The 18348-nt window shown below is 28.8% G+C and overlaps 2 protein-coding genes across 3 annotated transcripts in view; one reads left to right on the forward strand and one right to left on the reverse strand.

Moving 5' to 3' along the window:
* The first annotated feature begins 283 nt into the window (after positions 1-283).
* The window catches only part of LOC124914261 (calmodulin-binding protein 60 A-like), a 34682-nt gene continuing 16617 nt past the window's right edge, over positions 284-18348 (forward strand). Inside the window, exons 1-3 of one of the 2 annotated variants that reach the window (XM_047454770.1) lie at positions 284-540; positions 623-680; positions 944-993. In XM_047454770.1, the coding sequence (XP_047310726.1) occupies positions 449-540; positions 623-680; positions 944-993 (200 nt within the window). In that variant the 5' untranslated portion in view covers positions 284-448. The remainder of the gene's footprint in view (positions 541-622; positions 681-943; positions 994-18348) is intronic. The other variant, XM_047454778.1, reaches the window with a different exon arrangement.
* Positions 11282-14013, reverse strand: LOC124914288 (calmodulin-binding protein 60 B-like). Its single transcript, XM_047454805.1, has 6 exons — positions 13911-14013; positions 13767-13824; positions 13349-13398; positions 12733-13211; positions 12503-12666; positions 11282-11975 (listed from the first exon to the last, which is right to left on the reverse strand). The coding sequence occupies exons 1-6, from the start codon at positions 13997-13999 to the stop codon at positions 11439-11441; spliced, it is 1377 nt and encodes a 458-aa protein (XP_047310761.1). The 5' UTR covers positions 14000-14013; the 3' UTR covers positions 11282-11438.

Genomic DNA, 18348 nt, shown 5'->3' on the forward strand with positions numbered 1-18348 from the left:
TAATATGATTTAATTTTAGCAATTTCATAGTTTATTTTTTGGTGAAAAACTGATTTTATAAATGTGGTATAATTATATTGTTTGTTATGAATTTATTTTAATAAATTTAAATTATTAAAATAATATTTGATTGGAGGAATTTTTATAATTAAAAAAAACAACCGGAGCATCTTATAAAAACTTTTTGATATTGATTTCAATCTTAAATGCAAATAAAGATGGGGTTAATATATAATAAGAATAACTTAATATTCTTATGAGGTGAGAATTGCCGTCAACTCAACCAAGTTCAATCCCTTATTCTGCACTTACATTCATTCTCGTCTCTTACGCCACTCGGAGAGAGATTACGCGGTTTGAATTGTGCAAATAAATATTCGTAATTTTCTGCTGTTTTTCATCTCTCAACCCTAACAAACAAACAACCCAATTTCTTCTTCTCTTAATCATGTCAAACAATCTTCCGACGTCAGGACTTGCTAATTCCCAAATCAATCCAGCTGTTTTGGAGGAGATCATCTGTTCCGACTTTATAATAAAGTAACGTTTTTGTTCTCTAATTGAATTGATCTGAATTTCACTTTTCATTCATTAATCATAAATGCCTTTGTCTCTTCTGCAGAGAGATCGACGGCGCATCACTTCTTCACATAGCTTCCGAGCAGATAGTTCGACCAATTGTCAGTAACTTCCTTCCTTTCCTTACTAACCCACTTTTCTCTTTCTTTTCATCTTCTTGATTCCATATTTAGTTCAGGGGTTTAGAATGATAGTTTAGAAAGAGATGATAAAATTAGTATGGATAACTTTGATATTTAAATAGACTGAAATTATTGATTAGATTGTTGATATAATGTTTGAGTTTTAAGATAAAAACTGAGATTTATCCCAAATAACTAAACATCAAACAAGCCTATGTTTCACATTTCCTTTGTATGTGTAGGTAAATAAGGAAAATGAACAGCAGCTGAAATATCTGAACAATGGAAAATGGTAAGATTCTACATAGATAGGATCTTTCACTGTTTTCTCCAAGACTTGTCTTTTGGGTTAAAGTTAGTTTCCACTTGACTGACTAATGCTTGAAATGATGCTATGCAGCTATTCTGGTGCCGGCAGCTCTTCTGAATCAAGAGACTTGGAATTACAATTCTCATGTAATGTTTCGGAAACAGTATGGACAGCAGACACCATAAAGGGTGAAGGGAACAGCTCCATTTTAGTAACTCTATTTAATGTTCATACGGGCGAAGCTGTCATCTCCGGACCAGAAGCTTCAGCAAAATTGGAAATAGTTATCCTGAAGGGAAGCTTTGACAGAGATGATTGGACGGCAGAAGAGTTCAGCCAAAATATTATAAAGGAAATGAATGGGAAAAATATCCTCAAGGGAAATGTTGTTCTTGAACTAAAAGACGGCATAGGAACATTGACCGATCTCTCGATCTTGCATGATCGGAATTGGAAGCGGGTTAGTAAGCTAAGGCTTGGAGCAAGATTCATAGATGGTTTTCAAAATATCAGAGTAAAGGAAGCAAAGACAAACACTTTCACTATGAAAGACAGAAGGATGAAAGTTTGTGATACGAGAGCATTTGGGGTTAGGTTTTCTAACTCTTCATAAGTCGACGGATTATTATGAAGTCGGCATCTTATATGTAATTTCTTTTTAATAAGTTGTGTAATATAATTTTTTTTTTATTTTGAATAAGATGTGTAACATTTATACATTGTAGCAGTTGATTAAACTGCAACATTTAGATTTTACTCCACAATGGGTTTGTGGATGAAATATGTTGTTGAGACATTAGTTGAAACTGTTTTTCTTTCTTAGAGCAATTTCAACGGAGCTGCAAACTGATACTAAAAATGGGATTATCAATAACCATACGTAAAATGGGATATCCCAATTTCCCTTTTCAAAGCACGTAAATATGCGTGGCTAAGGTACATAGACGTATATATTTATTTTTTTATATTTTAGCCCTTTAACTTTTATTTTATCTATTTTATATTAAATTTATTTATATAATTAATTTATATAAGTTATTTATATTTTAATTTTATATGTTTTATTTGTTTATATTTATATTTTTATCATATATTTTATATTAAGCTTATTTATATAATTATTAATTTAATTCATTTATATAATAATTTTATATAACATAAAATTTATAATAATATTTAAAAAATACAGTGTTATAATTCTAAAGAAAAAATAAAATAAAAAATAAAACGAGTTAGCTGTCTTCTCTCTTATTAAAACCTGGCCTTAGTGGCCTATCCTTCCTTAATAAACCTAAAACTTTTTCAATCTCCAAACATTCTCAAATATTAAATAACTGTTTTTTTCTTCTTTTAAATCTTGGAAGATTGTATTTATAGTAAGACTATTTCATTTAAAGTTTTTATGTTAAAATGAATGATTTTGAGATTTTAACAACAATATATTAAAGTGTACACAAAACTTCAACTAATTTTTCATATTTCCCTGAAAACAATTTTATATTAGAGTATCGATAGATAAATATCATCATTGAAAGTTGGTTTCAAGAATTCTAATATTTCAAAATATTCATGTTATTCTTTTGAAAACTAATTTATTTTAATCACATGGGTAATTATTGAAAATCTAATAAAAAAGCTAATGCAAGAAGGTAATCTTAATGTAACACATTTGTATTGAAAGTTTATCTTTAAAATTAAAAAAAGATTAAGTATGTAGCCCGCAAACACACTTAATTATTTAACCAAGTGTAGAACTTGCCGCCCAACGGGCTCGAACCTAGGAACTTAGAGTTGGTATCCACCTCTTTTTGCCGCTAGGCTAGAAGAGGAGATTTATCTTTAAAATTATAATTTAGTTTCAAAACATTATTCTCTTAATAGTTAATACATTTAATTAATAGATAATGATCTTTGAATATGTAAAGTTGCATTAATGATCAAATTGGGGCAACTCCGGGCTTAGGTAATACAATTTTGATTATTGATCACAAAAGACACTTAATACGTGATGAGTACTCATTTCTAATTAAAGAAATATAAATATTGAACCTCTTAATTATTTTTTTATCTTTAATTTGTCAAATACTTTTCCTTAACAACACCTATTTACATAATTTATTATTATATTTAGAATATAATAGTTTATATATTTTTATTTAGTTATTAAAATAATAAATATAAAAACAATATTTTAACTCTAAATATTTATATAATTTTTAAATAATTTATTAATTATATAATTATATATCAATTACACATATATTTATATTTTTTAACTTAATATTTATGTGTATATATAAAAATAATGATTGATATTAAATTGTCAAAATTATATAATTAGTTATTTTGTTTAAATTATATATTTTATATTTATAATATTTATGTAAATATTTATCTATATAAGAAGGGCACAAAGTGACAGTGATCGCAATTGGTATATCGGTACCCAATTTTGTGTGGGCTGTAAATTTACATATTTTATTATTTTTTAAATATATTAAATATAAAAATTAATATTTTAACTTAAATATTATATTTGGACTATAATATATCTATAATTATTTAATTTAAATTATAAATTTTGTATTTATTTATAATTTTATAAAGTTATTATATATTTTATAATATTTATAATATTTACACACAAACAAGTATCCAATGCTGAAAAATACTATCCTAAATTGAACTCTCTTTATTATGATATATTTGTTCACTTATAAGCCAAGTCATTTAAGCAACTAGTCAGTGCAACATTGTTATTTATTTATTTTTAAATTATATATTTAATATTTTAATTTAATTATTTAATTATAAAATAATTTAAAATTAATTATTATTTTTAATTTTTAAATAAGAATAAAAATTCTAATTTATATATAAATTTATTTATAATAAATTTTATTTAGAATAATTATTTAAATATTTAAATAAACATGAATCAAATCATGTAAATAATAATAATTTAGATTAAATTATTTTAATACAATGATTAATAGTTCTAAATTTTTATTTATAATATATTATTACAATATATAATATATTTTTTAAAATATTATAATTTTATTTAAATAAATTTTAATAATTTAATTTAATTTTTGTTGGGTGTTTTTTCTTATTTATTAGATAAGTTTATAATATGTAAAATAATTATTATATATTTTAATAATAAAATATAAATTAAAATTATATATATAAATTTAGAATTATTAATCTTATTAAAAGATGTCAAATTAAAATAATTTTAATAAAATATTTTATTTTTAATTATTATTATTTTAAGTGAATTAATTAATATTTATTTTTAAATAAAATGTATTATAATAGATTTATAAATATATATATATATTAAAAATTAAAATTATTATTTAAAATAAATTATTATTAAATTTAATAAGTATAAATAATATATATATATATAAATTTAAATTATTAATCACATTACAGAATTCAGTATAATATTTAATTTTATTTTATTATATTTTATAATAAAATAATTAATTTAGATATTAAATATATATTATTAAAAAAATAAATTCAAAATAATGGTTTTATGTGTCTTTAAAGAAAATTCATGTGTTCTCATATTAACAAATATTAACAAAATTTAATATATTTAAAAATTAATTATTTATTATGATTTGAGTAAGCACTAATAATTTACCCACTAATTTATAAAATTAAAAAATTATTTTAATTTAATTTTAAATAAATAAAATTAAAATATTTAACTCATGGTCAAAGCCAATTAAAACAATTAATTAAACTAATTGATGTGATAATTAATGTCTTATTAATTAAGGAAAATTATCAAAATAATGAAAATAAATATATTTGAGATAAATGTTATACTCATTTATCTTAAAATAATTTTATAAAAAATTAAGGAATAAAATAAATAATTTAAAATGAAATGAGGTACCCATTTCATCTCTCAAAATTATTTATTTAATCCTAAAAATATAAAATAAAATAAATTGATAAAATATTTGCCATATTTATTTTAATATTTTGTGTATTTAAAATGATCAAAATTAAAACTAAAAGATTGAAAGAAAAATCAATTTCAAACAAACCTCTAAGGTTTTAAAATAAAAATAAAACCAATAATCGGGTGTAGCCGAAATTGGGAGATAAAACGACAACCGCAACCAAGGCCATCGGATGAGCATTGAATCTCAATTCAACGCTCTAGGCGCTCCCGCGTAGCCCGTTGTAGCAGAAGACGCGTGCATACGCGAGGAAGAGGATCCACTAATGGGACGTTAGCGTCGTCCTTCAAAACGCAACGACGCTTGACGGAACGCTCAAATGCGCTCAAAATGACGTCGTTTTGAGCGCCACCTTCGTCTTCAACGCGACGCCACAACAGATAAGATCAAAGACCCATATTTGATCTCCTCTTTTTGGAACTCCCTCGTTAATCAACCATTTCGGCTTATTTAAAGCCTAAAATTATCACCCTATGATGGTGATAATTTTTCCTACAAAATAGGGATTGTTAGATAAAATTAGACCGGTTCACAAAACTTAACATAAATAAATCTTTCATGCAGGAACAAGGAACCGGACCAGTCAAACAATTAAACCGGCTAAGAAGACTAGTCGGTCAAGTTATTAAACCGAACAGGACATTCGGAACATGACCGCACAAAGAAAGGATCAGCCAAAGCTTAAAACCGGAAACATCAGACAGCCGATCAGCCACAAGGCAGAGGAATAACCGGAAGATGTCCGGTTAAACCACTCACACCGGAAGCCATCCGGTTAAGTCGAATGACCGACCAGTACAAGAAGACAATTCGGGTATCTGTTGAGAATGATACCAAGGGAACAGACTGAACACTTCCATATCCATACAAGTTTGAGGAAAGTCTGCAGGCTGCAGAAGACAGTCCTACAGGATCTTTCCACTTCGGGATAAGTCAGAAAGGAGATCTTCCAAGTACAGACAACTGTTTAACAGACAGTGTCCACTTTGAGTAAAAGACAAACCTAGCAGGTTTGTCTTACACACCGGAAGAACAGACTGCCAAGTCTGTGAGATTGACCGCCAGGTCTGAGATTGACCGCCAGGTCTGAAAAGATGACCGCAGGGTCTGAATCACTGAATCACTGAATCACTGAACATCTGAACCTCTGCTCAGCCAATCAGATTCAAGGAAGTGAAATATGACTGTTGGCATATTTCACCTATAAAAGGGGCAGTTGAAGAAGAGTAAATGCGGGACAACAAGAGATTCTAAGAGCATTTAATTTACAAGTGAAAAACAGTGTGTTCTATCTCTAGAGAAAGCCTGAGTGCTAAAGTTGAAGTGTGTATTTTACAATTTCGGTGTAAATTGTAAGAGTGTTATCGAGCAGGAAATAAGTCTCGATCGGATTGTACTTGTATTCCTTAGTGAATATCCTTCTCGCGGTTTCGAGAAGAAGGGGTGACGTAGGAGCTTTATCTCCGAACATCCATAAAATCTGTCTTGTTACTTACTTTCTGCCGGTTCCATTTTCTAACCGACTGACACCGCTCTAACCTATTTAACTCTATTCAAACCAGACCGCCAGGTTACAAAAACCGACCCATCAATTTTTCAAACCTTCATCATCCGAAACCGGTTCTGCCTATCATACAAGTGTGTTGTTTCAACCTGAAACAAACCTCTTTCGCGCTTGAACCTAGTTCAAGGGTTTGTAACAGTTTGTGTAGTATTGAAACTCCGGTGTTAATCTCTAACAGGATTAATCACCACCCTTTGAGTGAGACGCGCTAACCGGTCCAACCCCGGTCCTCTAGCCGCGACCTAGATCCTAACAGGGATGATTCATCCCTATTCTGTCCAACTTGAGGAAAAACAACCAGAATACCATAAATGGATTTTGAATGATTCAATCTAATTGAAGCCTCAACCGACATTGGGCAACTATAAATAGCCCCCCTTAAGTCGATCCAAAGGCAAGAGATCCAGTCTCCACCTTCCAATCTTTGATTTTCAGAAATCCGCCATTAAAGTTTCGAGCATTTGGATTTTTTGAAACTTTGGATAAGACCTTAAAGCTTGGATCTGAGCATCGTAACAACTTCCCTAAGGTCTAAGGAGTGTTCTTCAATCATTGGTAAGGATTCAGTCACCCTCTAATTTATATTTACAGTTTGCATTTGAAATTTTTATATTTTAAATTTCATAAACCTGTATGTTTGTTGTTTATGGTGTTTTTTGGTTGAATAATGATCCTAAGATCATTTAGTAACTATCTGGATAAGATAGAACTGATCAATCGATCTTAACAACAAAAACCCGAATTTGAATTTTTAAAATTCAAAAATCGAGTTTGTTATTCCTGGGCTAATTATGTTGAATCACAACATAGAAAACATCCTAACATAATTGTAATGATGTTAGACAACTATTTGAATAATGTTTGATCAAAATCAAATTTTTTAAAAATAATTGAAATTTTATGTTCTTGATTTGGTCAAAACGAACATTCATTGTTCTTATATTGGTACTAATCAAGTATATGAGATATAAGGAAACTATTGAATATCTCATTTCTCCTTAAAACAACTTTAAAATAAAAAATCAAAAGTTTGATCACAAACTGTTTTGAACAAATTGATCATCATTCGGGTTTATTAATACCTTGAGATGATGATCAAAATGTTCCTAGGAGCTTTGTGAAACTACCCAAACCCTTGGATTAAAGATTCCGAGCTAAAAAAAACAAACTAAAAAATGAATATTTGTGTTCTTGAGGACCAATACTTGCTAGTCTAGGACCGAGAGGTCTGACCGAGAATCTTCGATCTTGATCAAAACTTAGGATTGAGAAATTTGAACCGAGGACAGAAAGATTCGACCGAGGATCTTAGCCCAAGACCGAGTAGTTCAACCTAGGACTGAGTATCCCTAAACCTATGACCGATGAACTTATCCTAGAGCTAACCCAAGACCTATGGGTTTATACACCCAGACCGAAGTTCAGCTAGGAACGAGAGTCCTTAACACCTATATCGTGGGACTTTGGCACCCAGACCGAAAATCACGAGCCTCGACCGAGAGGCTCCTCAACCTGGTTAGAGAATCTTTTGACCTCAACCGATAAAAACGAACCTGAGGCTTAGGACTCTAGTCCTAAGCCTGTTTGGTTCCACTTTTCGAAACCCAAAATTATTTTTGTAATTTTGGAACCACAAATCATTTTCTAAAAATCCTAAAAAATTATAAAATGATTTCAAAATATTTTTGTGATATTTCCACAAAAAAATATTGACTAATGCATGTTTAGTGTTTATTTCTAAACCCTAACACCCTTAAAAATGACTGATGTTCTTTAGGTATAAATCCTCCCTAGTTCTCATCAACAACAGGTATCAGGATTTTAAATATTGTTGTTTCAATATTATAAATAACGCTAAAACCTAGAAAAATGACTAGGACTGGAAGAATAATTGCTTAAAACTCAAACGATATATAACCGATTTTCCAAAGCCAATTTTATAAGTAGAGACCATTTTTAAACAGTTATGAAGGATGAAGCGCGAAAGTCTTTTCTTGAGTATCACCAAACTACGAATTAAAAGAAACTTTGGTCAATATGTTTATACACGTATGCCAACTTTTATAGAATTTCAAAAATCAATCGGCGATTCTGTTTCAAATAAATAATATTTTTAATTAATTTAATTAATTTAAACTAATGGATTACTAAAATTCAAATTGTAATTTGATCACCGCAAATCCATGAATTATTTAAAATTGAACCCCGAAATTAAATATTTTTAATTAATTTCAAAGATTGTTAAATCATTTGAAAATCTTTTAAATAATATTTTATTTTAAAAGAAAATTCATGACACGCAAATCGATGTTGAATTCTCGAACCTCGACTTTTTTCCGCAAAACCGATACAAAGGATTTTTCCGGGGGTTACAACATTATGGAGACTCTACTAGGATTAAATGTTTAACTCGTAAACATAAACTTGACTTTTAAAATGTTTATATCACGTTTCTCACTTAATAGGCTTATCTTGAAAGGTACAACACTTAAAAGACGTGTATCTTATACCCTATTTTAATGCCTTCATGTGTAAAGGGTACATCACCCTCTTCTTACTAACAAAGAAGTATACAACCAAGATCAGTACTTCTACACCTATGTGCAAATATTATCAATGAGGAATGACAACTAGTTACAGACCAAGTGATGTTACGAGAGGAAAAACTAGAATGGACGGGATCGACCCCACCCTTTGGCAATGTGTCGTTCGATAGGACATAGACGTTTTGGAGGTGAGGGAAAATTTCCAATTGAATTGATATTCCCTGGTTTATGGCGGCGGTTTTACGCCTTCCACTATCGGTGAATGATACTTTCTTATGATTCCCTTAGAATAAAAAAAACCTGGTTACTATCATCAAGTCGGTTGTTTGTCGTGTTCAAACAACCAAAAGACCTTGTCATTACAACCCTTATGTGAACACTATATATGTATTATGTGTATGCATGTATAGTCTAAGTGATCATCTTAAACACGTTCCTTCATTTCAAAACAAACATGTTTGTAAATGTTTTGAGTTTCAATCTTAGACGATGTCCATGCTGACGGATATCGAGTTAATCCCATGGGTTGAAAACTTTCATGAAAATGGGTAGAACCATGGGATTTACGGACTAACCCCCATCACGAGGTTCACAAACTTCAAAATAAATCTCACATTCATGATGCAAATACAAAGGAGATGGGTGCATACATGACGTGTCTACTATATGGGAGAAAGGGCCATGTGCCCAACCAAAGAAGAGTTTCGAGCTATCCTAATGGCGGACAACAAACACATTATGCACCTAAAACCACATGTAGAATCAATGTCTTTGAGGAAGATCTTGCAAGAGGAATACAAATATAGCAAAACAACATTCAAAACAATCCTCAAGAACAATGCCATTGACTTCTTGAAATGGACAAAAATGAAAATCAGGAATGGACAAATCCCTCTAACCATGGGATCCTCCTTGATGACAATGACAATTCTTTTGGCCCATTTTTTCATGGCTCCAGCGGATGATAAACCATCTTCCAAAATTTTAGAAGTAGCCTATCACATGCGTAGAGGAAACAAATACCCCTCAGGCATCATCCTGGATGAAACTCTGATGGGTCTAAATGACTCATTCGTAATCTCTTCCGTGAGTAAAAGAGGCTCACCTATGGTCTTCTACATCTGGATGCTTGACAAGCTCGAGAGCCTTCCGCTAGCATGATATAAAAAACCGTGAAAAAATTATTACAATAAAAATATGATAACATATTACTTTTATTTTTAACCGTTTTAAGTTTATGAGCGGGTCAACTCACAATCCGACCCAAGTATCCATTTACTCTCACATATATATCCAAATTAACCACAGATCTCGACCCAGCAATCCGGACATTTTAAAAATTAAGCATCATTATATATATATATATATATATATATATATATATATATTAGTTAGTTAAAAAGTTGAACTTATATTGTTAAAATGTCCCGCGTTAATCAAATTTGGTGTTGAATTTAAAATATAAAGTGTTATTTGTCTAGTTGGTTAAAATGTTGTACTTCTTTTGTTATGTTGCAAGTTCGGACCATACTTATAGTTTTTTATTTTTAACCGTTTTAAGTTTATGGGCGAGTCAACTCACAATCCGACCCAAGTATCCACTTACTCTTATATATATATATATATATATATATATATATATCCAAATTAACCACAACTCTCGATCCGGTAATTCGGATAATTTAAAAATTAAGCATCATTATATATATAAAGATTAGTTAGTTAAAAAATTGAACTTATATATTATTAAAATATCCTGGATTCATCAAATTTGGTGTTGAATTTACAATTTAAAGTGTTATTAGCCAAGTTGGTTAAAGGTTGTACTTGTTTTGTTAGATTACAAATTTGAACCATATTTATAATTTTTTTAATTTTATTTTTAACCGTTTTAAGTTTTTGAGCGAGTCAACCCACAATTCGACTCAAGTATCCATTTACTTTCACATATATATTCAAATTAACCATAACTCTCGACCCAGCAATCCAAATATTTTAAAAATTAAACATTATTATATTTATATATATATATATATATATATATAGATTGGGATATTCTCCGCAATGTAGAGGTTGGTTGTTAGCGGTGAGAGCACAAACCAAGAATTAAAACAAAATTCAATATTGTTATGATAAATTCAAGTTTACATTACTATGAAAAAAAAAATAAACATAAAACATACCAACCAAAAGTTTATATCTTCTTTTCCTTAGTCAAATTCTCTATACAGAAAAGAAAACCTTATTAGGACACAGGAACTAACCATCACAGGCCTGAATGCTCGATCACCAATGATGTAAAATTGAATGAATTCAAGCTTGTAGTTCTCAATCAAGCCCATCAAACCAAGTTCCATTCAAGAATGGATCCGGGATACTAAATGATGATACCCGATACATATGATTATTATTCCCGTTAAAATCATCCATATGTGGTACTTGATAGATAATATTCGGATCAGTTTGGTCAATTGCATTCCATGAATGGTTACAAGAATTCGAGATGATTTCCCCTGTTGTAGTAATATCATGCCCATTTTTTATGAGGGAATCATAAAAAAGTGAAGCATTTATCTCTTCTTCACTGAGGATAGCAGTTCCAACAGGTGCCACTGCACCAACATCCTCATCACCCATCATGGGAGAAGAAGGGAAAGTAAAAGGTCCATTAGAAGCACAAGTTGTAGCAGTAGGTGAAACTAAAGGAGGTATAGTTTCATCCAAAACAACTTCCTCTTCCTTCTTATCAAAAGGACAAGAGAGTTGATTGATGAAGCATGCCTTAAGTGCAGCACTTCCCTCGCATTTAAGAGCATGATCTATAGTAGCCTTCCTTTTCGCATCACTCCAGCCACGCCCAAGGATCTGCATCTCCAACCAACCAAATGATCTCAGAAAGAGTAATCAACCAATGCCAAAAGGAACTAATTGCATATCTTGTTGCTGTGTAAGAGAAAGTGTTTAGGTAAGCATGGTTGTTCCGATCTCAATTCAAATCCAAATATAGAAAAAACGTCAATAAATTTTTGAATCTGTATGCTTGAGTAAGTTCTTTTCCCAAACATTATCTCATCTAGATCCAAATCCAGATCAAATACATGACAAAAGAAAGTGTCTGGATCTGAATTCAAATTCAGATCCAGAAACATCCAGTGTTTCTAAATGGGAATGCAAACTTTTACATACTAACAAACAACTTCTAAATAGATCTCTTGCTACCCAGCGGGGACAGCACAAGGTATTTATGTAAGCATGGTTTGAATCGGGTTAATGGTAAGACGTTATTTTGGATTCAAAGTATAAATGCTTTATTATCTCAAAATGATACATCATTTAGTCCTTCAATTTAACTTAATATTGATATGCACAAAAGTAGAACAATTAGCTCTTACCTTCTTGAGCTCTTCAGGGCGTGTAAAATTTAGACTCAGAAAATCTTGTATAGTTTTTATGCCTCTTTCCGTCAAACGGTCAACAATAGGTCCACGTTGTCCAATGTTTTTTAGGCACCATACATTATCCATAAGAGATAATACTTCTACACCCTTCCTATTTTCTGCAAATAAACAAGCAAATAAGATACACAATAATCCCGTTTTAAAGGAGTATAATCAGCACTGACCTTTCATCCTTTTGTCTTTCATAGTGAAAGTGTTTGTCTTTGCTTCCTTTACTCTGATATTTTGAAAAGTATCCACGAATCTTGCTCCAAGCCTTAGCTTACTAACCGGCTTCCATTTCTGATCATGCAAGATCGAGAGATCGCCCAAGGTTCCTATGCCGCCTTTTAGTTCAAGAACAACATTTCCCTTGAGGATTTTTTTCTCATTCATTTCCTTTAGAATATTTTGGCTGAACTCTTCTGCTGTCCAATCATCTCTGTCAAAGCTTCCCTTTAGGATAACTATTTCCAATTTTGCCGAAGCTTCTGGTCCGGAGATGACAGCTTCGCCAGTATGAACATCAAATAGAGTTACTAAAATGGAGCTGTTCCCTTCACCTCGTATGGGTTCTGCTGTCCATACAGTCTCCGAAACATTAGATGAGAATCGTAATTCCAAGTATCTCGGTTCAGAAGAGCTGCAAGCAGCACCAGAATAGCTGATGCATAGAATCATTTCAAGCATTAGTCAGTCAATGGAAAGTGGAAACTAACTTGAACCCAAAAAAGACGAGGCTTGGAGAAAAGAGTGAAAGATCCAATCTATGATGCACAATGAAATGTGAATCTTACTTACCATTTTCCATTGTTGAGATATTTGAGCTGCTGTTCAATTTCCTTTTTTACCTACACAATACACATACAAGAAATGTCAAACAAACAAACACAGATATAGTGAAGTGAAGTGCATACCACAAATCTGATGTCATTAATCTAAAATAGAACTGTAGATATATATATGTTACAAATGGAGCAATCAGATATTGGATTCAGTATCAAACAAACAAAGTGGGACCCAACAAAGAAGAAGAAGAAGAAAAGGAGTTTTTACAAAATAGTAGAACAGATACACAATAGTACTTAATAATCTGCAAATAGGATCGATCTCCAAGGCAGGCATGGATAAACTAAATAAGGAATCAAGAACATGAAAAGAAATAGAAAAACGCTTAGTAAGGAAAACATCTTTAGAAAGAAAGGAGGAAGTTACTCACAATTGGTCGAACTATCTGCTCGAAAGCTATGCGCAGAAGTGATGCGCCGTCGATCCCCCTGCAGAAGAGACAAAGGCATAATGTTGCTTAGATTAACGATTAATGGAAAGTGAAATTGAGATCAATTCGAGAACAAAACGTTACTTCTTTATAAACTCGGAACAGATGATCTCCTCCAAAACAGCTGGATTGATTTGGGAATTAGCAAGTCCTGACGGAAGATTGTCTGACATGATTATTAAGAGAATTGTTTGTTAGGGTTGAGAGATGAAGAAGAACAGAAAATTGCAAATAATTTGATTGAAACAACTTACATTCATATTTATTTGCAGAGCTTCAATCCTCCGCGTAATCTTTCTCCGAGTGGAGTGGCGGAGATAAGAATGCAAGTGAATGAGGGTTTGAGAACAACCAAATGTTGGCTCAAGACCATGAAATATAATATTAACACCTATTAATTAATTAAAGGGAATACACTTTCTTATTAGAATCTTTTATTTAAATATTCACTACTAGTGGGTGGGTGATATAGAGTTTTTTTAATCATTAATTCATTCAAATTCAAATCAACTTGGAGCACCCTCATTGTTCAATCAAATTTACACATTACCTCATTTACCACCTCATGAATGAAAAAGTGTTCATCATTCAATTTTAGATTCCCAAACTATTCAATCATTAATTTCCTAATTGGTAGATAATGATTAATTTGATGCTACCATTACAGGCTTTACATGTATCTCACTTATGAAGTGACAATCATTACATTTCTTATTACCTTTTTTATTTGTTGATTTTTTTTCTCTTTGTACATATGACGTTTTCTTAATGGATAAATGCACTACATGTACTGGTAGCATCGAACTAACCGTAGATAATATTAGTTATTGAATGACTTGTTACGGGGATTAGATATGCTGTAACATTTTCTTCACCAATTATCAAAACAATCATTTTCATTCTCATTAATAATGTTTAGATTTATCAAAAAAGTAAAAAATATAGTTTTTAGTTAGAAATATTAATCATTCTCATTTTCATTAATAATGTGATTTATCAAAGAAAAATTATTATTATTATTTTGTCATTAAAACTAGTTTTGATTTAATTAAAAAAAATTCATATAACTTAGGGAGAGAATACGTTGTATCCTATAATGAGCCACAATATGCATTATTCTTCAAATTGTTTGGTTTGGTATGAGTCAAACAAAATCAAACATCGTTTCACCCTTTTTTCCATCTATCATATCACTCAAATCATAAATCAATATACTAAAATACTTTTTATTTTAATTTTTTTATTTTATATATATTAATATCTTTTAAGTTTTTTATCAAAAATAATTCTCATTTCCTCAAAATCATTTACCATCATTATTTTTTTCTCCCACTAAATTTTTGGAATAATTTTTTTAAATAATTCCAATTTAAACAAGCTCTTATATTTTTTACAGTTGATCTTAATTAGAAAAAAAAAAAACATAAAATCAAATGAACCAAGTCAATTTTATATATATAACTAGACATGTCTTAATAAATAAATGCTTTTAATTTTATTTATTTTTAAATCTCAATATCACAAATTCTAACGTAGTTGATTTTAATTTTCAGGATTAAATATGACGTGAACATATTATTTATATTTGTTGTCAAATTTAGAAAATAATGATTAACTTTATATATATGTAGAGGACAAGCAACTTATAATGTTAACATAATTTTAAACTTAGTTGTACATTAACCCACTGTCTTTCATAATGGAATTATACCATCGAACCAACCACAACAACGATCTCGAACAGAAATTAAGAATAATAGATAAATAAGTCCTATATTAAATAAGGTTTAGGGTTAGATTTGTTAAGGTCGTAGTTAGTTCTTAATTAGCTACTTGCCTTAATAAGAAAGGCTAAGGGGGATTAATCCCAGCCCAGCCAATTTGTTTTTTATATATCCTATTAAATGACTATTAGAGAAGACTTGTATTATTTATTTGAAAGAAACCCCAGATATTTTGGGAATGAGTGATGATATAGAAGTTGTTTGATATTTTAACATGAGTTATTTTATTATTATTGGGAATGAAATGAGAACAGTAACTATGGTTTTATATCCTATTTTTTAATTAATTTTATTTTTCTCATACTTTTTATTTATATATATATATATATATATAAATGATTAGGTGAGAGAATTTGGTGAGAGAATGACTTGTTATAATTTTATTTCGTTGAAAAAATCAAATAATTTCTCTCTTTCCTCCCACTTTTACATTTTCCAACCAATGAAAGTGATGTCAAGTCATTCCTTCACATAATCATTTCTATATATATATATATAATATTTTTTTATGGAAGGTAATATATATAAATATAAAACACAAAAAAATATTTTTAATATTTTTTAAAAAGAAATTTAGTTAGTAAAAAAATGAAATAAATAAATATTGAAAATAAAATTAGGTGAAAAATATTTTTAATTAGAATAAAAATATATACGAGAGAAAAAAATAAAAATAAAAATATTTTTATTAATATATTCATAAAAATTAGTATAATAAATTTAATAATTTTTTTTTGTTATATATAATTTTATATCAATATTAATAGAAATATTTGTATTTAATATTAATATAAAAGATATAATTATTTTTATTATATTTTTGTTTATGTGTATGAAAAAATTTACATAATATATATTATATAGTTATTCAAAATCTAACTTATAAAATATATATACATACACAAAATTATAAATTTATTTCAACAATTTAACAATTCAACATTGGTAGTTGAAATGGAAGCGAAAATGTTGGCGGCTTTTAACACAAACATTGGTGAAAAAAATCTAAGAATTCGTCTATGAAGAAAATGTTGGCTTGAGTAATGCAAACATTGGTGATAAAATCTAAAGGTTCATCCATGGAGGAAATGTCGGCTTAAAGTAAAGAAAACATTGGAGAAAAAGTTAAGAGTTCATAAGGGGGTAATTTAGGGATTAGGATAATGCCCAAAAATGTTTAAGAATGCATACTCGGTTATTAAATAATCAAAATCATTCTAAATATAAAAACTTAAAATTAATTAGTCAATTAGTTTTTTTAATATTTTTATTTTTTTCAAATAAATATATAATAATAATTAATATTAGACTCTAATACATAATTTATATAACAGTAATGGTCCGGCGAATAAAGGATATTCGGTTTAATCACCGAATATTCTCTCATCCTTTCATTAATTTATAATTTAAATTAATTTTTTTTTATCTCCCTTATTAATCAATTCATCTTTTTTTTTTATTTTACGACTCTCTAACCTATGAAATATATATAATTAGTTGGAGTAATTATAATTTTTACATATATTAAAGATTATAGATATTAAGTTTCTTTTATTAATAAATATTGAATTTTTTTTTAAATTATAAATATATAAATAATAATTATATTTTGTCTCTAGTTTCTTTTTTTTCATAATTTTATCTTTAATCTAATTTTTCAATAAAAATAATTTAAAAATTAAAAATGATATGTTTGGTTAAATATCATAACTCAAAAATTAAAAATAATTCCACGTTAAATATTTTAATAATATTTTAAATATTTTAATAATATTTTTGATTAAAAAATAATAGGGGTGGACTTACTAATTAAATTAATTTCTTTTTCTTTCTTTTAACTGATTAATTATCTATTTTAATTTTTTTATTCTTAATTATCTATTTTAATTTTTAATTATTTTTATTTTTATGATTCGTCCTCTTTTTTCTCTTTCTCTTTTTATTTTTATTTTGATTTATTAATATTTTATTTTTATAGCGTATAATTATTTATCTAATATTTTTTATAATCTCTAACCCTTTAACAAATTCAAATCATCAATCAACCTATTCTTTTTTATATTTTTTTTTTTATTTTGATTAATAATATCAAACTCATATTATCAACATATTAGATTAGTAGTGAGGTAATCATTTTTATTTTGATTATTATAATTACCTTTTTTTAATAATTGTTAATTGCATGTATCTTTTAATAAATTTAGGTAGAGAAGTTATTATGGAAAAAGAAAAAAATGATACAAATGAGGTGATTCAAAATAACAATAATGCAAATCAATAATCATCGCCAAGTTTAAAAGAATCGACAAGTTTAAAAGAGGTAAATCCTTCTAAAATTGAAATGTCGTTTTTATCCGAAGATGAAGTACATAATTTTTATAAATCTTATTCGGAGAATATTGGTTTCGGTATTTCCAAATTAAGTGGTAAAATGGAGACGATGAAAAAAAAATATTTTTCCATTGGATGTGCTAATAGTCGTAACAAAGTATCTAGGTCAAAAAATTTACTAAATCCAAGACTTTTGATTAAGACAAATTGTAAAGCTAAGAGTAATATAGTTATTCAATGTGATATAAATTTTGTAATAAGTGGTGTACACCTTGAACATAATCATATATTGAGCCCAGAAAAATTACGATATTTAGATCTAATAAAGTATTGGATGTAGCTACAAAGAGAAGATTGGAACTAAATGATAAGCTGGAATAACTTTAAGTAAAAGTTTTTAATCACTT

This window comes from Impatiens glandulifera, chromosome 1 (genome assembly GCF_907164915.1).
Source record: "Impatiens glandulifera chromosome 1, dImpGla2.1, whole genome shotgun sequence".
NCBI lineage: Eukaryota > Viridiplantae > Streptophyta > Magnoliopsida > Ericales > Balsaminaceae > Impatiens > Impatiens glandulifera.

Coding starts and splice junctions, on each gene's coding strand:
- LOC124914288 (XM_047454805.1), bottom strand. CDS start 13,999: ATGTCAGACAATCTTCCGTCAGGACTTGCTAATTCCCAAATCAATCCA. Junction 12,667..12,732: donor GAAAGACAAAAGGATGAAAG/GTCAGTGCTGAT, acceptor GTTTATTTGCAG/AAAATAGGAAGGGTGTAGAA. Junction 11,976..12,502: donor GCCCTGAAGAGCTCAAGAAG/GTAAGAGCTAAT, acceptor TTGGAGATGCAG/ATCCTTGGGCGTGGCTGGAG.